Genomic DNA, 22606 nt, shown 5'->3' on the forward strand with positions numbered 1-22606 from the left:
TCCCTTTGACCCACTCCTTCATATTGTTGAGCGTTGAGCGCTCGGTTGGCTATGAGAATCTTGGCATCCCTTGGTGTTTTGTCCACCAATGCTCCTCCCGCTGATGCATCAAGCATTTGACGTTCGATAGGAAGGAGGCCCTCATAGAAATATTGAAGGAGAAGTTCCTCCTTCATTTGATGTTGAGGACATGAAGCTACAAGGCCCTTGAAGCGCTCATAATAAGCCGGGAATGTCTCGCCATGATTCTGTTGAATACCACTAATTTTCTTCCGTAGGAGAATCACTCTCGAAGTAGGGAAGAATTTCTCCAAGAAAGCACGCTTCATACTCTCCCACGAAGTCACAGTTCCCGGGGCTAGTTCGTAGAGCCAATCTTTGGCCTTGTCCATAAGTGAAAATGGAAAGGCCTTCATCTTCAATATACTCCCATCCACATTGACGGGGGTCATGCTCGAACAAACCACCTCGAACTCCTTCAAGTGTTTGTTGGGGTCTTCCATAGACAAGCCATGGAACTTCGGAATATGGTGTAACAAACTGGATTTGAGTTCAAATTCCTCAGTCTTCCCCTCTGCAGCCGTGGGGTATTGGATACAAAGAGGCAATGCATTATCCAAACCCGAGGCCGAAAGCTCCTTGATGGTTCTATTATCTGCTGCCATGGCTTGTTCTTCTTCAAAAATCTGATCCGTGGGCTTTTCTTCTACACCTACTTCGTCTTCTTCAAGCCCAGGTTGTGGTGGAGGTTGTGGTGGCTCTTGTTGACTCCTCGTTCTCCTCAAAGTGCGTTCAAAATCACCGTCAAAGTCGGAGATGTTCTCTATAATAGGCCGAGAGCTACGAGTCATACACAGTAGCTAAAAAAAAACAAGGAAACAAACAAACTAAGAATTTGAAATAAGAATGCACGAAAAACAAAATATAAAAATAAAGACAAAGGATTAGCAAAGTTGCTAATCCCCGGCAACGGCGCCAAAATTTGATGCGAGATTTACTTGACACTCAAATTAAACCCTCGTTTGACAATTGTAGTAGAATGGATAAGTGAGGGATCGTTCTAGACCGGGGATTAGGAGGGCTTGCTAAAACCTTCTAAATTGACTTAAAAACATAAAAACTAAATTAAAATACTCTTAACAAGACTACTAGGACTCAGAATGGCTTTGAAAAACTCAAATTGTCTAAAACAATCAAATTGACTCAAATAGAAGCTAGAACTTGATTTAGACGAATTTGCAAGTGTTTATGACTCCAAAAGCTTAAAGATACAAAAATAAAACAAATACGAATGATTAAGACTTAACAAAATAGGGGGGGGGAAATTGTGGTTGGACGATATTAAATTAAATGGACAGAATATAATTAAAGGCAAAATGTAAATATGAATGTGATAAAAATATGGATGATGGAATAGCCAAGGGGTTCTTCTCCACACATGTTACACTTGCAAAACAAAATTGATTCTCAGTTGGTCTTTCGATAAGTTGTGAAACTCAATGCTCCAAGTTAATTAGATCCACTTAGATTAACTTTCAGATTTCCCTAAATTCGTTGGATTGAATGGAATACGCATTACAACCAAATTATTCTTAATCAAAGTCCCTAACTATGGAATACGCATGATAGAGACATTCAACAAAGATCATTAAGTTCAACGGAAATCATAAACATCGACGAGGCATTCGTTACTATGGAATACGCATGAAACTTATGCCAAGAATTCTTTTAACGCGATTGTTTATAAGCAACCTCCACTACTTGTGAATATAAGTTCATAGCGATTAGGTGAAATTCACTTATATTCTAGCGTCATATTTATGCATGAAAATTAAGCTTGCAATCTCAATGAACATACATAAATAAGTTATCAATCAAACAGTTAAACGAATTGAATCCACAACTTATGAAATTCCAACCAAACGTAATCAATTCAAATTGCAAATATAAACATAGTTTCGAATCACCCCCTAGCTAAAGGGGGTTTAGTTCCTCATAACTTTGAAATTAAAGAAACACCTAAACATTCCAACAACTCAAACGTGAATTGTATGAACGTTTAGGCACTCTTCTCTTCCCTTCTCATACGTACAAAACAAAGAGAATTAAATTTAAACTTTGAAATCAAAGAAACACCTAAACATTCCAACAACTCAAACTTGAATTGTATGAACGTTTAAGCACTCTTTTCTTCCTCGTTGTTGTAGCACAAGGTCTAAGGTGAGCTTTGGGGATTATGTGAAGTGTTTTGGAGGGATGGGAAGTGGTTGGATAGTGGCTGCAATGAAGGAGAAAAACTGCACAGAAAATGGAAGGGGAATTGCGGCAATGGATGTGTATTTGTGTTGTGTGAAGTGTTGTGAATGGAAATATGAGATATGAATTGAATGAATGAATGCAAGGGTATTTATAGGAGTAGTGGAGGGAACATATGGTTGTTTGTTTAAGATGCAAGTGGCTAATTAATGATGGAAAAGTATGTGATTTAAAGGATGCAAAGTGAATGAATCATGAATCATTGTGGATGAAAGGTGGAAGTGCATGTGTTGATGACTAGGTTAGTGGGTGGAAATCTGAAAATGGCATATAGGAATGGGAGCTCACGGTTTGAATGTGTAAAGTGTGTGTGAATGCATGTGAAGATGCAATAAATAATGCATGTAGGGTTAGGAAATAATGAAGAAATGCATGTGAGATGTTTGGAAAGGAAATGGGAACCCATGACAATGAAGTTGTTTTGTGTTGTGAATTATGATGAATGCATGTGAGTTAAAGAGGGAGAATGTGGTGAAATGATGAAGTAGGAAGGTGGAAATGCATGTGAGATGTTTGGAAAGGAATAAAGAATGAATGGTGGAAATGTGAGTGAATGATGTGCATGTGTGAGAATGCATGTGGAATTAAGAGGAGTATGGAAGTGAAATAAATGAATGATATGTTAAGTGATAAGTGAATGATATGTGGTGAGTGATAAGTGAATGGTTTGATAAGTGATAAATGAATTAGTTTAAAGGGCTAGGGTTTAAGTACATAGAATGGGCCTAAAATAGGTTGGTTTGTATGGCATAATGTGTTTGATTGGGCTAGAGCCATTGTTTTGTGTCTTCAAGTGCATACAAGGCCTTCAAATTCGTCCATCCTCTTGGCTCCATGGATAAGCTATCCAATCCATGCCCAAAAATGCTCCAAATGGCCTCAAAATGCACTTTCTTGCTCCCTAGGCCCTTAGAACCTGAAAACACACAAAAGAAGCATAAAGGACTAAAATAACGAGAGAAACATAACGTAAATGCACGAGAACAAGCCATTTAAGTCGCATGAATATGCTCCTATCACTTGTCATTTGCCAATGGAGCTTGAACACCGTGCATATTGGGCCATCAAGAAGTTCAACTTTGATTACAAGGATGCTGGAATAGCAAGGAAGCTCCAACTTAATGAGTTGGAAGAGCTTAGAAATGAGGCATATGAGAATGCCAAAATCTACAAGGAACAGACTAAGCTCTATCATGACAAGGCCATCCTAAGGAAGGAGTTTCACCAAGGTATGAAAGTACTTTTGTTTGACTCACGTTTGAGACTTTTTCCAGGAAAATTGAAGTCTAGGTGGGTGGGACCATTCAAAGTGCTGCAAACATTTCCCCATGGAGCTGTGGAGATAGAGAACATGAAGAATGGCACTTCTTTTAAAGTCAATGGGCAGCGATTGAAACCATATTTGGAGAAAGTACAAGAGGAGCCAGTGTATCAAGTTGTCGATTTTCTTGAGTTTACAACACCATGAACAAGCTACCATGTCTTGCCTAGACATTAAATAAAGCGCTCACTAGGAGGCAACCTAGTGTGGTTTGTGTTCTTTCCTTATTTTGTGTTTATGTTATTTCCATTCCATATTCTTTGCTTTTTTTACTTTGCATACAATTTTAAGCATCGAGGACAATGCTTAGGTTAGGTTTGGGGGTGTGGGATGGAAAGTTTGTGTTTATATTTGTTTTATGTGTTAGTTTGGTTAAGAGTGTTTTGCTTTCATTTTGTTCAATTTGTGTGGGTTTGTTTTAGTTAAGTGTGTTTTGCTTACTAATACGAATGTATATGAGGACTATGTTTGAAAACAAACGATTAGGTTGCTATGGAAAAGAGTTGCATCTTGTTGTCATTTATAAAGCTATAACTCTTGAAATTATGATGATAGAGGTACCATACTCAAATTCTGGAAGAAGAATTGTGGAGACTACCCTAGTGAGTTATTTTGAGCCTAATTGCTTCTTTGAGAGGGTTTAAAGTGTTCCTACTCCTATCTTTTTCTTTCATTTTCACTTTAAATGATCTCATTATTTCTATTTCGTTTGGATGCTAAGAATCATTCTCCTTTGCAGATACCATGTAGTTAGTATCATTCATGAATGAACTCAATGAGATGATGTTAGGCTATGCATGTTTAACTACTAAAAGGCTTAAATCCTACCCATTTGTGTGCTCCATTCACCCTCGTTGCAGCCAAACACTTTAGCCCAATTCTTTCATCACCCACACCATACTCTACCCATTCTAGCCCATTACAATCCATACCTTATAGTTTGGGGAATACCAAGGTGATGAAGACTAAAGGTAAATTGAGCTTAGAACAAGGTTGTGGCATGTACCGAGGGCACCTATGTTGAAGATGCTTCTAAAAAAAAAAAAAGGGGTTATAAAAAAAATAAAGAAGAGAATTAAAATGGATACAAGTTCCAAATCTCCTCATTATAAGACATAGGGCCTGGATGCCAAAAACAAAGAAGAAAGAAAACAAATGCAAGTGAAGAGCATGATCCTCAAGAACACTTTGGTATGCCCCAAGCTCTAGTATTTCATATCACTTCTCTCGTAACCTATAACCTAAGCCTTACATTACAATCTTGAGAAAGACCTAGCTGATCATTGAGGATGTATTCATGGGTGATGGTAAGTGTGTGTGTTATCTATATTCTTAGCATTTGATTCATTTCATGAGATCTACTCAGAAACTGTGCTTCCATTTCAGATTTCATATGTGAGAATTTTGATTTCTTTTACATAATTTCACTCATATATGTTGTTGAGAGACTAAACCTTAAGATCTGAGTGAAAACTTGAGTGGAAGCTGTGAGGAGTAGAGTTGAGGCGAATTCTATCTTAAGCATTTGGGTATGGTGACTTTGAAGTCGTAAGACATGGAGAAATATCTTTATACGTTACAATTGATACGATTCTTTGAAGTGGCAATCTTTTGAGTTGAATGAATGACAAAATCTTCATTGGTTCTTATTAGTTTGTTTAAAGCATGTTTTAACCAAGTTGTTTGCAGATTTTGTAAATGTTTGTGGGTGTCATCACTGTAAACCCTCAGGAGACACAACTCCTCCAACTAGGGACACCTAGGGGTTCAAAGGCTTGTTGCACATGCTCAGTGCAATCGTTTAGCCAGCGAAAGTGGTTTAGTTAGATGTTTGTGTTTTGTGTGTTTTAGTTTTAAGTTTGCTCGAGGACTAGCAAAAACCAGGTTTGGGGGTATTTGATAAGTCACACTTTGCATGCATTTATATCCTCCTTATTTGGTGTTTTTGTGATTGTTTTAGAATGAACTAGTTGCATTTTACATTATTTGGTGTTAGTGTGCAGCCAAGTGTGAATTTGGATCAAAAGGAAAGCAAATGAAGTAAAAACATTCCAGAAATGATGTGAAGTGTTAAGAGATGTAATTCGGCCATATTGGGTGATTTTAAACAAGGCAAAAACATTGAAGTCAATTATGTGGTTCCAACACCAAAACATGCATTCACATGCATGTCACAACCTTGGCCGTGTGTTCCCATATCATCCCATCACATTATACACTTCTAAACACCAAACATGCAATCACATGCATGATAACATCCATTCCGTGCAGATTCCATGTTTTAACACCCAAAACATCCCTCACATGCATGACTCACAATCTGACCTTACACTCCATTACCTTCCTCATACTTCATCTTTGCAGAAATCCACATGCTTGCACATTTCCCTTTTGTTATTCACCCATTATTCCAGAAAATCACTTATTCCTTGTTCATGCCGTGTGCTTTATTCCCACCTCCAGATTTGTACAAACAATTTTTGGTGCTCCAATTCACTTTTGGCAGATTCCACTCACTTGTTGCAGCAAGGACACATGCATTTTGATTAAACAAAACACATACTTGCAGATCTTGTCCATGACATGCGCCCACTACCTCAGAAACCCATCATTCCATCACTTATGCACTGCCATCTGAGTTAAACAAATGGTAGATCCAATCTGATTGTCTCTCCATCATTAGACTCATTGAGAAATTCACCAAGACTGAGGGATTGCTCTCTCGGATTCATTGTATTACACACACCATTTCTTGCACCACTTCTGATTATCATCCACACTCATTCTCCCTCTCCATTCCATTGCATTTCGGCATTCTTTTCCTTTCACAGAAACTGTCCATTTTCTCTACCATCCGCAAGTTTTCTTCTTCAACCAATCCATTACACACCCATAACCTTTCCCATTTCACTCCATTCTTTGCCCATTTGCTCTTCCCTTTGTAGAAAACGTACCAAGTGGATCTCATTCAGTTGCATCATACTTGGAGAACCAACCCCGAAGGCCACTTCTCAAGGACTTCAAAATCAGTTTGGCTTCAAGGGTTTATTCTTATTAATTCTATGTTCATTCATGTTTTATATTTTTATGATAAATATTTTGTAAACATGAATTGTAACTAATCCTCCTCTAGGGATTCGATGTAACCTTGCAAAGTTTGCCATGTAATTAAGTTAGAATGCTCATTTTGTCCATCTATTTCTTGTTTCATTTTCTGTTTTAATGGTGACTTTGTGTGTTGATTTTAATGTTTGATCATCATTTGAATTAATCACAAAGTTGTGTAGCCAAGATTAGAACACACATCATGCATAATCTTGGTAGATATGTGAATGAATGAAGGGAGTGTTTAGCACACATCCTGCCGAGTTATTCCCCTTAGTTTTATGAAAGTTTCTTGTACATTACATAATCTTGATTATGAACCAAAGTTGCACATCACAATTAGGTTCATGATTAGAGACATTTGATCAAATCCACACATCATATGGTTGATCATATCCAAGTGAAACAAACTCAAGAAATAGGTAGATGAATGAGTACAAACTAACTTGACAAACATGGACTTAGTTGAGCAATGGTGAAACCGAATCCCTAGTTTCATTTCCATTGATACTATCCCATTACATTAGTTGTTGATTCATTTATTTGTGTTTATTTCATATTCTCATGCTTTCAAGTTATAAAAACAATTCTGTCTATTTAGATTAGTTTGATTCATTTCCAAATCTGCCTAGTTTGTTTAGTTTGATTCATTTCTTAGACTTCTTGCAAACAAGTAATTACATAGGTCCAATTAGTCCCTGTGGATTCGACACCCTTACTTATGCCATTATACTAAATATATTCTAGCATTAAGAAGGAAATATACATCAACATTATGCGACTTAGTTAACTTGCTTTCTTGCATTTACATGGTTAGTTTCCATTTATTATAGTGTTTTAAGCTATTTTCGTGTGTTTGTAGTACCTAATGGCAACGTTGGCAAGAAAGTGCATTTTGGGGCTATTTGGAGCAGTTTTGGGCATGGAATGGATAATTGCATATGGAGCAAGGTGGATGGACGAATTTGAAGTCAAAAGAGGCTAGGAACATGCTACAAATCTGGAGAAACAAGTTCAAGACAAAGAAGATAAGGAAAGAGCAAGAAATATGGAACATTATCCAAACAACCTTATCTTATCCAAACCTTATCTTAGCCTAATCTTGTTTTACCTTATTTCTAGCTGTAAGAGGACCTAAATACTTGATTTCTAGAAGACCCTATATGTTTCTAAAAGGGTGCCGCACCCTTCCCCTTTAGTATTTCTAGAAATCCCAATTTATGCCACAAAATACATACTTTCTAGAAGCCCTAATGTCTAGCGAATTTCCCTAACCTTTTTCCTCTTGGATTCTAAATTGAGTTGGCCTTATTCCTTGTGGATTTGGATTGTGCAAAGCCTTTTCAGAAATTAGTTAGGTTTTGACCCCTTTCTTAAGGCCCAAGCCTTATGCCGCACCTTAGTCCTTCTCCCACCTGATTTCTACCAAACCCGGGACCTAATTCTAATTTCCCTAGGGTTTTGTTGTGCATCATACATATATATACATTTATGCTGCACCAAATAGAGGGGAACCTAGAGAGAAATTCAGAAAATTCAATTTGTGCCGCAGTAAGGAGAAAGAAGGAAGGGAGAAGCCTTTGTGCCGTGCCTATGCCCAAGCTTTTGGGAGTGTTGGACCGTCTTTGGGGTGTCCTCTATCCTTGTTTTAGTTTTACAATTATGTTGATTTCGTTGTTAATTTTTTGCAATCATGTGGAACTAATTTCTTTATAGTTTGAGGAGAATTCAAAGCCATGGACATATGTTTTATATGAATTGATTTCCTCCAGTTATTGTTTCTTGAATGGTGAATGCAATTTACTTAACTGATTTATTGAGAACTTGTTCTTGTGTGTTGATTAAGAGGGCCCGCTTAGTTTGCATGCATGAATTTGATGCTAGAGTATAAGGGAATTTCACCTAATCGTTATGAACTTATATTTACAAATAGTTAAAGTCACTAGTCATGATTGTGTTAAGTAAATTCTAGGCAAGAGTATCATGCGGTTCATAGTTACGAATGCCTAGTCAATTCTTATGATTTTCACAAAGCTTAATGATCTTTGATTGTATCTCTATTATGCTGTTTATGTAGGGGACTTGTCAATGCCTAGTCAATGCCGATGCGTATTCCATCCAATTCAATAAAACTAGGAAAATCTAAAAGTTAATTTGTGCTTCTAACGATTAATTTGGGGCATTGTCATTCATGGTTTAAAGGAAGAATAAATGGAAATCAATTTGTGTTTCATATGTGCATGTGTGGAGAAGGATCCTCTAGCTAGCCTTTACCCATTCAATTCAAACAATTTAGTGTCTAACCTGTTTAGTTTTGCAATCTGCCTAGTTTAGTTAATTTTGTCAAAATCAATCCCCTTTAATATTTAGTGTGTTAGCTTAGTTAGAATCTGTTTAAGTTTAGTTCTATTAGTGTTTTGAGTCAAGTAAAGGTTAAAATTCGTCCAAATACCCCATTAGTTCTTATTTGCGTTAGTTTTGTTTCAATTCGTCAGAATCTATCCATTTTGAGTTTTTGAGTCTTTTTAGTTCAATTTTCATCCAAATCACTTTCTAGGACCTCTTTTGAGTCAATTCAACTTAGTTTGTGTGTTTTGAGTTTATTTAGCTTGTTTTGAGTCATTAGAGTCCAATTTTATGTTTTTAAGCCTAGTTTTAAGTTTTTGAGTCAATTTTGAGTAGATTAGCATCCCTAGTTAATCCCCGGTCTAGAACGTTCCCTATTTGCATATATACTACAATTGTCAACAATAGGGTTTAATTTGTGTGTCAAGTTAATTTTCACACCAAATTTTGGCACCGTTGCCGGGGATTAGCAAAATTGTTGATCTTCCCATAGTAGTGCCCTGTGTTCTTTCTTTTGTTTCTGTTTTATTTTATTTTATTTTCTGATTTTATCTTGTTTGTTTGCTTTGTTTTAGGTACTAGTGATGTGAAAATTAACTTGACACACAAATTAAACCCTATTATTGACAATTGTAGTATATATGCTAGTAGGGATCGTTTTAGACCGGGGATTAACTAGGGATGCTAATCAACACAAATAAGACTCAAAAACACTAAACTAGACTCTATAGACTCAAAACTAACTTAAAACACTCAAAACAGCAACAAACAATAAAAAAGACTCACTTCTAGACCTAATAAGTGATTTTGAGGAAAATAAAACTTAACCTGACTCAAAAGACTAAAAGAAAACAGATTTTGACCCAAATAACAAGACTGAATGAAAGGGGGATTGTTTTTGACGAATTTAAAACTTAAAACAGAAACTTTGCATAAAACACTTTATAAAAACGAACTTGGTGAATTAAAAGGGTGAAAGGCTAGTTAGAGGGTCCTTCTTGACACATGACATATGCATATAAACCAATTTCCAGTTATTATTCCTTAGACTATGAATGACAATGCCCCAAATTAACCATGAGAAGCACAAATTAACTTTTAGATTTTCCTTAACTTATTGAATTGGATGGAATACGTATCACAACCAAATTATCTTTCTCAAGTTCTCTATATGAAATGCATAATAAAGATACATATCAAAAGTCATTAAGTTTTATGAAAATCATAAGCATTGACAAGACATTCATCACTATGAAATGCATGAGACTCATGCCAAGGATTCTCTTAACACGACTGTGACTAGCAACCTCCACTACTTGTGAATATAAGCAAACAACGATTAGCTGAAATTCCCTTATACTCTAGTATCAAATTCATGCATGCAAATTAAGTGTTGACCCTCAACCAACATACATAAACAAGTTTTGATAACTCAGATAAGCAAATCACATGCAAGACTTAAGAGACAATAATTGGATGTAATCAATTCATATAAAACATATAATCATGGCTTTCAATTCACCTCCAACTATAAAGAAATTAGTTCCTCATGTTCATCATAATTGAAAACCAAATTAAAACAACATTGAACTAAAACTAAGGATAGAAAGAACCCAGAAACACTCCCCACTCCAATGGCAGATTTCGAACCCTCTTTGGATGGCAGATTGCACGACACTCTTCTTCTCCTTCCTTCCTTCCTTACAGCACTAGGGTGATGTGGTGGTTGATGGCTGAATAAATGAACGAATGAATGAATGAGGGGTGGTAAGGGAGGGGTTTCTGTGGCAAAACATGAATATATAGGTGTGATACACGGCAAACCCTAGGGAAAATCAGACTAGGGTTGGAACTTAGTTGAAATAAAGGATTAAGACCCTTAAGGTGCGGCACAAGGCTTGGGAAAGGAGTCATAGCCCAATTAATTTCTGATATGGACTTGCACAATCCAAATCCACAAGGAAAAAGGCCAATTCAAATCATAATCCAAGAGGAAAAAGGTTAGGGAAATTCGCCAAAAAGTAGGGCTTCTAGAAACTATGTATTTTGTTGCACAAATTGGGATTTCTAGAAAGAATAAGGGGGAAGGGTGCATCACCCTTTTAGGACCAGATAGGGTCTTCTAGAAATCAGGTATTTAGGTCCCCTTGCAGCTAGAAATAAGGTAAAACAGGATTAGGTTAGGATAAGGTTCCTTCTTTGTAGCTGATTCCTTATCTTCAAAACTTCCAATTTTGCTTCTCCCACTCTTTAGCACATTCCTAGACACCTTTGGTCTTCAAATTCATCAATTGATGCCCAAAACTGCTCCAAAATGCACTTTCTTGCCAACTTTGCCATTAGGACCTACAAACACACGAAAATAGCTTAAAACTCTATAATAAGTAGTAATTAGCTAACTAATTAAAGGAAACAACATAACTAAGTAGCATAAATATGCTTCTATGAACTAGTTTATGACTCGTAGTTCTCAACCTGTTCGTGAGAATATATTGAAGTATGACGATGATTTTGAACGAACGTTAAGAAGAAAGAGGGGGCATCCAGAACCTAGTCCATCTAGTTCTAAGGCCGAATTTGAAGAAGAAGAAGTGGAGGAAGAAGAACAAGCCATGGCTGCAGATAATCGAACAATGAAGGAACTTTTAGCCTCGGGTTTGGACAATGTCGTGCCTGTATGTATTCAATACCCTAGGACAGCTCAAGGCAAGACCGATGAGTTTGAATTGAAGTCTAGCTTGTTGCATCACATTCCCAAATACCATGGGCTGTCCATGGAAGATCCAAATAAGCATCTCAAGGAGTTTGAAGTGGTATGTTTGAGCATGGCACCCATCAATGTCGATGAGAACATTTTAAAGATGAAAGTCTTTCCATTTTCATTTTTGGAAAAGGCTAAGGATTGACTCTATGAACTAGCACCTGGAACCATCACTTCTTGGGAAAGCATGAAGAGAACATTGTTAGAGAAGTTTTTCCCAACTTCGAGAGTCATTCTCTTGAGGAAGAGAATTAGTGGCATTCAACAAAACCAAGGGGAATCTTTTCCACCGTATTATGAGTGTTTCAAGACTCGAGTTGCATCGTGCCCTCAACATCAAATGAAGGAACAACTTTTAATTCAATATTTCTACGAGGGGCTCCTTCCAATTGAGAGACAAATGCTAGATGCCTCGGCAGGGGGTGCTTTGGTTGATAAAGCACCAGTGGTTGCCAAGATCTTAATTGCATATCGAGCCTTGAATGCACAACAATATGAGGGAGTTGGACAAAGAGACCCTCTATGACAACAAGTGAATGAGGTAAGTGCAGTTTCTGAAATTCAATCTCAATTAGCTAATCTCACTGTTCTTGTGTTACAGGTTGTTGATGGATCCAAAGTGCAAAAAGGTAGTGTATGTGGCTTGTGCACCATGCAAGGACACCCCTCTGAGCAATGCCCTCAATTGATTGAGAATGGAGGATGGGCATCTGCCAATGTCGTGGGTTATGAAGTCCAAAATCAACCTAGGCATGATCCATACACCAACACTTACAATCCGGGGTGGAGAGATCACCCAAATATGAAGTGGAGGGAGCCTCAACAAACTCAATAACAAGGAGGATTTCGTCCACCATCCTCTGGGATGTATCCAAGGCCATACGCACCAATTCAAAACCAACCAAAATCTGCCCAACCAAAATAATGCTAGATCAAGCCAAAAAGGTAGATGAATTGGAAAAGCAAATAAGGTAGATTTTAGAGTTCCTTGGGCAGTTTCGAGAATAAGGCAAACTTCATAGTTCAATTGTTGTGAATCCAAAGGGAGGCTTTGAAACCGCCAAGGCCATTACATTAAGAAGTGGCAAGGAGCTTGGAAACCACCCAAAACCATCCAAACAAGGCCTTAACGAGGATGAAAACTACTGCAAGAAGAAGAATAGGAAGCAAGGGCCATGGCAAGGGAAGACCAATCCTTGCCGCAGCCCCCTAAGGCCTCAAAACCGTCCCAAAACACCAAGGCAAGTCCAAATTCAAATTTTTCTAATTCTATTCCACTAAATGTGCCCTTTCCTAGCAGGTTTATGCAATCTATGAAAGAGGAGGATGAAAAAGACATTCTGGAGACGTTTGGGAAGGTGCATGTCAATATCCCGCTCTTTGATGCTATAAGGCAAATCCCGAAGTACGCTAAGTTTTTGAAGAAGATTTGAACAACAAGGAAACGGATTCGGGAGAAAGAGGTGGTATATGTAATGAGAATGTCTCTACAATGTTGCAAAGAAAGCTCCCACCTAAATGCAAAGATCCGGGTAGTTTTCACTATCCCTTGTGTAATTGGTAATACAAGGTTTGAACGTGCTATGCTAGATTTAGGTGCATCAATTAATGTCATGCCATATTCTGTTTATGCATCTATGAATCTAGGAGAGCTTAAAAATGATGGTGTTATTATTCTATGTGCTTGACATGGAGGATTCATCCTACTCTCCATCATCGCCAATCTTACTTAGACGACCTTTCATGAAAACAGCCCACACTAAGATTGACATGGCCAAGGGAGCCTTAACTATGGAGTTTGGTGGCGATATGATTAACTTTAAAGTTTCTGAATCTATTGAGAATCCTAATGATGTTCGTTCTTGTTTTTCCATTGGTGTAATTAAAAATATAGGGCAGGAACGTTCAATACCAATCAAGAAGGATGCATCTAGAACCACCATCGAAGAAGGAATTGGAGTGGCTACCCTACACACACCCAATCTTGCCGAAAGACCTGGCAATTGCTAATCTTCAAGCTCAAATGGCGAACCTTACTTCTTAGTTGTCACAGTATGTCGAAGGGTAGTGTCCCTACATTTGGTTGATGTGATATATAATAGCACACAAATTAAACCCTCTTTTTGACAATTGTAGTATAGATATAAGCAGGGATCGTTCTAGGCCGGGGATTAGGAGGGATTGCTAATCTAATGAAAATCGACTCAAAGATGTAAAAATATGCTTTAAAACACTTAAACACACTCAAAAGACTCTAACTCAACTTGTATGACTCAAAACAATCTTTAAAGACTCAAAACAACTCAAAACAATAAAAAAAAGACTCAATTTAGACTCATAAGACTCAATTTGGACGAAAATACAATTAGTTTTGACTCAAAAGACTTAAAAAAAACACTTTTGGACAGATTTAGAACAAGTAAGAAAAAGGGGTTTGATTTTGGACGAATTTAAAAGAAAAACAAGTAACTTAAAACTTTAAAACAGATTTTGGACGAATTTAAGAAAAACCAATGGATGATGAACTAGCCAAGGGATACTTCTCCACACATGATACATTCAAACATAAGTTGATTTCCAGTTGCTTTTCCGATAAACCATGAACCTCAACACCCCAGATTAACCATGACATCACTAATTAACCCTCAGATTTCCCTTAAGTTATTGGATTGGATGACATCATACGACAACCCAAAGCATTCTTTAAAAGTCCCCTACATGACATCATAATAGAGATACAATCAAAGATCATTACATTCAATGGAAATCATAAGTATTGACAAAGCACTTGTAACTATGACATCATGATACTCATGCTAGGAATTTACTTAACATGATTGTGAAAACAACCATAACTACTTGTGAATATAAGTTTGTAACGATTATGTGAAAGACCCTTATATTCTAGCACCAAATTCAAGCATGCAAATTAAGTAGGCCTCCCTAATCAACATACAAGAATAAGTTATCCATCAAACGGTTAAGTAAATTGCATTCACAATTTATGAAATCACAACTGGTATTTATCAACTCATATTATAAACGTAATCATGGTTTCAAAGCATCCCTAGGCTAAAACGAGTTTAGCCTCTCATGTTCATAACAAAACAAAGAAGAATAGAATTAAACATTGAAAATAAAAGATAGATTACACCTAAAAAAGTTCCAACACTCCAACTCGAATGCATAAACGTCCAAGGCTTCGTCTTCCTTCTCCTCTTCCTTGCTAAGTCACGGCACAAGATTCTAGGGTGGTTTTGTGGATGATTTTCTGGGTTTTGAATGGATTTAGAAAGGTATGGTGGTGCGGCAAGGGTTGTGGGTGGTGTATGGAGGCTTGGATGAAGGTTTGGAAGTATGGGAATGGTGGAAAGTTGGATGGAAGGCTGCGGCAAAGGATAGGTTTCTGAGTGAATGAAGGCAGGTTGTGTGGAAGGGTTGTTTAGGGTCTCTAAGGGTGCGGCAAAGGGTATTTATACGGAAGAAAGAGACCTAAGGCTTTATTACTTAGTTTAGGGAAAGAAATAACTCCAAATCCTTCAAGAATAGGAAACACAAAGTCAGAAATTGAAGGAAAAGGGAAGTGACTTGCGGCATTCAATTAGGAGAAGGAGAATGTCATTTATTTCTGAAATTAGGTAAGAACTTTGGAATAGAAAAGGGTATGTGAGTTATCGCTGAGTTTGGTATGAAAAAGGAATGTGTTTGAATGCTTTAAAATAGAAAAGAAGACCCTTCCTTGCACGGCAAGGAAGGGAAATACTAAGGGGATACACGGCAAGGATTTTGGTTTGCAAGGGAACATTGTCTTGTGTCCTAGAATAGGTAGAAGTCCTTGATTTTGCTGAAACATGGAGACTTTAAGGATTAGGAAAGATTAAACCAAAATAGGAAACCTTGGCTTAACTTTCCTACTTCAAGTAGGAAACCTTCTTTGACTAGGATTCCTCATTTGATTAGGAATCCTCTTGTGATTAGGAATCCTCACTCTTTTAGGTCTTCAATTTCGTCCATTCCTTTTGCTCCAAGCATAAGCTATCCATTCCAAGTCCAATTTTGCTCCAAAATGCTCCAAAATGCATATTTTTGCTTCCTTAACCATGGGAACCTAAAAACATAAATGCACGAAAACAAGCTAAGTAAGTCGCCTAAATATGCTCCTATCATTGGTGCTTCTTATAGGCAAGAATATCAAGCAAATCAACGTCCATAAAGAGGTTGGGAGAATGTCAATATCTAGGGTTATCAATATCATAATCAATTAGGGAACTATTTGTTTTCCAACATGTACAATTCAGATTGGAGTGATCATTCAAACTTTATGTGGTGGGAATCTTAACAAGTTCAACACAAAGGTTATTGGCAGCCATATGAGAAGTTCTATTCAAGACCTGCGCAACCACCACAACCTCATATACAATATGCCCAACCAAACTCAGGTTCGTCAATAGATTGTGATTAAATTCTTGATGAATTAATTTCTTTAGCGCAGGGCGCACGAAATCAAGTCAAGGAAGCTTAACAAGGAGAATATTGGCAGCCATATGAGGAGTTCTATACAACGCCTATGCAGCCACCACAGTCTCCCTCGCAACAATTCCAACCGAATTCAGGTTCGTCAATAGATTGTGCTCAAATTCTTGATGTACTAACTTCTTTGATGCAGGAATTACAAAATCAAGCCCAAGTGATGAGCGAGTTGAAGAATCAAATGGGAGAGATCGTGGAATTCATGGGGCAAATGCAAGAACAAAGTGAACTATCCGACTGAACTGTTAAAATTGCTAAAGCTATCACCTTGGAAAGTGGCATAGAGGTTGGAGTGAACCCAAGACGTCCAAACCAAGCCAAAACATGGATGAACAACTGTTGCTCGATGAAGAGGAGGATAACAAGGCCACGGCAGGGGATGAACGCCCCTTGCCGCAGCCCCATATGCCCTGTATGCCGTCCACTACAACCAAGGTAAGCCCAAATTCAATTCGTCTTGACCCCGTTCCACCAAATATCCCTATTCCTTGCAGGATCATGCAATCCAAGGAAGAAGAGGGTAAGAAAGGCATTGATAGGAGCATATTTAGGCGACTTAGTTAGCTCGTTTTCGTGCATTTATGTTGTTAGTTCATAGTTATTTTAGTAGTTTAAGTTATTTTCATGTGTTTTTAGGTTCATATGGCTAAGGAAGCATAAAGGTGCATTTTGGAGCAAAATTGGACTTAGAATGGATAGCTTATGCTTGGAGCAAAAGGAATGGACGAAATTGAAAACCTAAAGGCGTTAGGATTCCAAATCACAAGAGGATTCCAAATCAAATGAGGAATCCTAGTCAAAGAAGGTTTCCTGCTTGAAGTAGGAAAGTTAAGCCAAGGTTTCCTATTTTGGTTTACCTTTCCTAATCCTTAAAGACTCCATGTTTCAGCAACATTTAGGACTTCTATACATTCTAGGACATAAACCAAACTCTCCTTGCAACATAACAATCCTTGCCGTGCACCCCATTGACTTTCCTTTCCTTGCCGTGCAAGGGAGGTCCTTGTTTCCTACTCTAAGTCATTAAAACACATTCCCTTTTCACCTTAATCTCAGCCACACCTCACATACCTTTTCTATTCCAAAATCCTTGCCTAAATTCAGAATTAAAAACACATTCCCCTTTTTCCTATCCTTTGCCGCAGCCTTCCAACCATTCATACAATTCCATACCTTCTCTCAACCATCCACACACCATCCCTAACCTTTGCCGCACCACCCTACCATCCTAAATCCATTCACAACCTAGAAAATCATCCACAAATCACCCTAGACTCTTGTGCCGTGACTTTGCAAGGAAGAAGAGAAAAAAGAAGAAGCCTTGGACGTTTGTGCATTCAAGTTGGAGTGTTGGAACGTTTTGAGGTGTAATCTATCTTTTGTTTTCAATGTTTAATTCTATTTTCCTTTGTTTTGTTGTGAACATGAGAGGCTAAACTCGTTTTAGCTAGGGGATGCTTTGAAACCATGATTATGTTTATGATATAAATTGATTAAGTCCAGTTGTGATTTCATAAATTGTGAATGCAATTTACTTAACCGTTTGATGGATAACTTATTCTTGTACGTTGATTAGGGAGGCCTACCTAATTTGCATGCTTGAATTTGGTGCTAGAATACAAGGGAGTTTCACATAATCTTCATAAACTTATATTCACATGTAGTTAATGTTGTTTTCACAATCATGTTAAGTAAATTCCTAGTATAAGTATCATGATGTCATAGTTACAAGTGCTTTGTCAATACTTATGATTTTCATTGAACGTAATGATCTTTGATTGTATCTCTATTATGATGTCATGTAGGGAACTTTTGAAGAATGCTTTGGGTTGTAGTATGATGTCATCCAATTCAATAACTTAAGGGAAATCTGAGGGTTAATTAGTGATGTCACGGTTAATCTGGGGTGTTGAGGTTCATGGTTTATCGGAAAAGCAACTGGAAATCAATTTATGTTTGAATGTATCATGTGTGGAGAAGTATCCCTTAGCTATCTAATCATCCATAGTTTTTCCCAAATTCGTCAAAATCTCTTTTAAGTCTTTTAATTACTTGTTTTTCTCTTAAATTCGTCCAAAACCAAATCCCCTTTATTTACTTGTTTCAAATCTGTCCAAAAGTGTGTTTTTGAGTCTTTTGAGTCAAAACCAATTGTATTTTCATCCAAATTGAGTCCTAGAGTGTAGTTTGAGTCTTTTTGATTGTTTTGAGTTGTTTTGAGTTTTTAAGTTTGTTTTGAGTCATAGAAGTTTAGTTAAGAGTCTTTTGAGTTTGTTTAAGTGTTTTGAAGCATATTTTTACATCTTTGAGTCAATTTTCATTAGATTAGCAATCCCTCATAATCCCCCGCCTAGAACGATCCCTACTTATATCTATACTACAATTGTCAAAAAGAGGGTTTAATTTGAGTGCTATTATTTATCACATCAGACATCTTGGAAACCTTTCCAATGAATCAAGAGCAAGAAGTGGGTGGGAATGTCTAGAATTCATCAAAGAGGATATACTTGAGACAACAATTCCCAAAGAAGTTGGACTTTATGACACAGGACAAGTAATAACTCTCAAAACACCAAATCTGGCTGAATTTTCTAGTCCTACAACTTTCGAAGGGGTATTTATTCTTGAGTTCATGTCGGAGCACATAGGTAAGCCACCTCCCCGAATTTCCATTTTGTTTTATACTAATATGTTGTTAATGGTTCAGGCACCCACTTTAGAATTTAAACCATTACCGGATCATTTCAAGTATCACCTCCCATTCAAAGATCAATTCCATGCCATGGGACCTAGGGGAGCTTAAAAGGAGGTATCGACCGGCTGGAAGACGTTAAAGCAAGCGCTTCTTGGGAGGCAACCCATGCATTCAAATAAAGAAGACCTAGGAATCTCCAGCTCCACAACCAGATTTGCATTCCTAAACCCTACTCTTTATTGCTTTTACTTTTCCATGATTTTCACGTTTGCTAGTTGTGTGTTTGATTGTTTGCGTGTGAGTTTGATGTGATACAAGATAGCACTCAAATTAAACCCTCTTATTGACAATTGTACTAAAGATGTAAGTAGGGATCGTTCTAGGCTGGGGATTAGGGGGGATTGCTAATCTATTTAAAACTGACTTAAAAACACTAAACTAGGCTTAAAAACACTTAACTAGACTTAAAGAACTCAAAACAAACTAAAAAGACTCAGAACAGCACAAAATAATCAAATAAACACAAACTAGACACTAGGACTTACTTTGGACGAAAATTGAATTGGTTTTGACTCAAAACACTTAAAAACACAAAATAGGATAGATTCTAACCAATTTGACACAACAAAGTAAAGGGGATTAGGTTTTTGACGAATTTAAAGTAAATACAAGTAACTTAAAGACTTAAACAAAGTTTGGCACAAAAATGGGTAAATGGATGGGTGATAAGCTAGCTAGAGGTTCCTTTTCCACACATGACACACTTGCATACAAATTGATTTCTAGTTGCTTTTTCAATAAACCACGAACCTCAACACCCCAGATTAACCGTGACATCACTAATTAACCCTCAGATTTTCCTTAAGTCATTAAATTGGATGGACAACGCATCGGCAACCAAATTATTCTTCCCAAGTTCCCTACATGAACTGCATAATAGAGACACAAGCAAAGATCATTAAGCTTCATGAAAATCATAAGCATTGACAAGACATTCGTAACTATGACATCATGATACTCATGCCAGGAATTTAACTTAACATGATTGTGATCAGCAACCTTTACTACTTGTGAATATAAGTTTGTAACGATTATGTGAAACTCCCTTATATTCTAGCATCAAATCATGCTTGCAAACTAAGTAGGCCTCCTTAATCAACATACAAGAATAAGTTCTTAATCAAACGGTTAAGTAAATTGCATTCATAATTTATGAAATCACGACTGGAATTAATCAATTCATATCGCAAATATAATCATGGTTTCAAAGTCTCCTAGAATTAATTTATGAAATCACGACTGGAATTAACTTGCACCAAAACATCTTCCAAAACTCCTTTTGGATATGCATTAGAATGATTGGCTAATTGAATAATAACTCCATCATTTTTAAGCTCTCCTAAGTTCATAGATACATAAATAGAGAATGACATGACATTAATGGATGCACCTAAGTCTAACATGGCATGTTCAAACTTAGCTTTGCCAATAACACAAGGGATTGTGAAACTACCTGGTTCTTTGCATTTAAGAGGCAAATTTCCTTTGTAAAATCGCTGAAACATTCTCACTTACCCTTACCACTTCCTTATTCGAAATCCTCTTCCTTGTTGTGCAAAGCTTTTTCAAGAATTTGGCATACTTTGGAACTTGTTTGATTGCATCAAGGTGTGGAATATTGACTTGTACCTTCCTAAATGTCTCAAGAATGTCCTTGTCACTTTCCTCTTTCTTTGATCGCATAAATCTACGAGGGAAAGGCACATTTGGTGGAATAGAGTTAAAATTAAGTGAATTTGGACCTACCTTACCTGTGGTGGATGATTTGAGCTCCCTAGGAGGTTGCGGCAAAGGTGGTTCTACCCTTGCTGTGGTTTGGCCTTGCTCCTCCTCTTGTGCAGCAGCTTATCCTCTTCTTTTTGGCTTGATTTGGATGGTTGTGGGTCGGTTCCAACTTCCTTGCCACTTCTTAAAGTGATAACTTTGGCAGTTTCAAATCCTCCTCTTGGATTCACAATGGTTTAACTAGGCAGTTTGCCTAGTTCTCTAAATTGGCCTATGAATTCCGCTATTTGCCCCATTTGCTTCTTCAATTCATCCACCTCCTTAGCTTGATTTGATCTTTTTGGTTTGATTTTGTACTCCCTGCGTCAAAGTGTTGAGTAATTGAATAACTTTATCAATATCCAAATATGTACCTGAATTTGATTGAACCGGAGGTGGTTGAGGTGGCATTGGTGCATAAGGCCTTTGAAAAATCCCAGGGGGTGGTGGACGAAATCCTCCTTGTTGTCGAGGTTGTTGAGGTTCCCTCCACTTCATGTTTGGGTGATCTCTCCATCCCGGGCTGTAGGTGTTGGAGTATGGATCATGTCTTGGCTGATTTTGTCCTTGATAGCCCACGACATTGACACTTTCCCATCCTCCATTCTCAATCAATTGAGGGCATTGCTCAGAGGGGTGTCCTTGCATGATGCATACGCCACATATTGTGTTTTCTTGCACTTTGGGTTTTTCAACAACCTGTGACACAAGAAGAGTGAGATTAGCTGATTGAGATTGAATTTCAGATATTGCACTTACCTCATTCACATGTTGCTGCCGTGGGGGGTCTCTTTGTCTAACGCCTTCATATTGTTGTGCATTCAAGGCTCGGTTGGCAATTAAGGTCTTGGCATCAACGAGTGTTTTGTCAACCAAAGCTCCTCCCGCTGAGGCATCTAGCATTTGTCTTTCAATTGGAAGAAGTACTTCGTAGAAATATTGAATTAGAAGCTCTTCATTCATTTGATATTGAAGGCATGATGCAACTGGAGTCTTGAAACGCTCATAATATGCTGGATAGGACTCTCCTAGGCTTTGTTGAATTCCACTAATCTTCTTCCTCAAAAGAATGACTCTTGAAGTGGGGAAGAATTTTTCTAAGAATGCTCTCTTCATGCTTGATGCGAGAATTATACGCACACAAATTAAACCCCCTTTTTGTCGATTTGTAGTATAAGTATAAGTAGGGATCGTTCTGGACCGGGGATTAGGAGGGATTGCAAATCTCTTGGAAACTGACTCAAAAACGTAAAAACAATATAAAACACTAAACTAGACTCAAGGAATGTGAAACTAAATGTTAAAACACTAAGACAAACCAAAAGACTCAAAATGCTTTAAAAACACAAACTAAATTGATTTCTAAGCACTAAAGAACAAGAAAGTAAAGGGGGGTTTGATTTGACGAAATTAATTAAATTGCACAAATTGTAATTAAAGGCAAAACGTAAATATGAATGTGATGAAAATATGGATGATGGAATAGCAAAGGGGTTCTTCTCCACACATGTTACACTTGCATAATAAAAAGATTGATTCTCAGTTGGTCTTTCGATAAATTATGAAACTCAACACTCCGGGTTAATTAGGTCCGCTTAAATTAACCGTCAAGTTTTCCTTAAGTTAATGAATTGGATGGGTTAGCGCAACGCAATTCACAACATTCTCCAAAAGTCCTTTACGTGAACAGCACAATAAAGATACAATC

The 22606-nt window shown here is 37.4% G+C and overlaps 1 protein-coding gene across 1 annotated transcript in view; it reads right to left on the bottom strand.

Annotated features, from left to right (window-relative positions):
• LOC148698554 (uncharacterized) overlaps nucleotides 1-21807 on the bottom strand; it is a 44090-nt gene extending 22283 nt beyond the window's left edge. The window contains exons 1-2 of the mRNA XM_088678311.1: nucleotides 21273-21807; nucleotides 57-574 (exon numbers count right to left, since the gene is read on the bottom strand). Of these exons, the coding sequence (XP_088534437.1) occupies nucleotides 57-574; nucleotides 21273-21801 (1047 nt within the window). The 5' untranslated portion in view covers nucleotides 21802-21807. The remainder of the gene's footprint in view (nucleotides 1-56; nucleotides 575-21272) is intronic.
• Between the last annotated feature and the right edge of the window lie 799 nt (nucleotides 21808-22606).

This window comes from Pyrus communis, chromosome 2 (assembly GCF_041283825.1).
Source record: "Pyrus communis isolate YQ-2024b chromosome 2, ASM4128382v1, whole genome shotgun sequence".
Lineage (NCBI taxonomy): Eukaryota > Viridiplantae > Streptophyta > Magnoliopsida > Rosales > Rosaceae > Pyrus > Pyrus communis.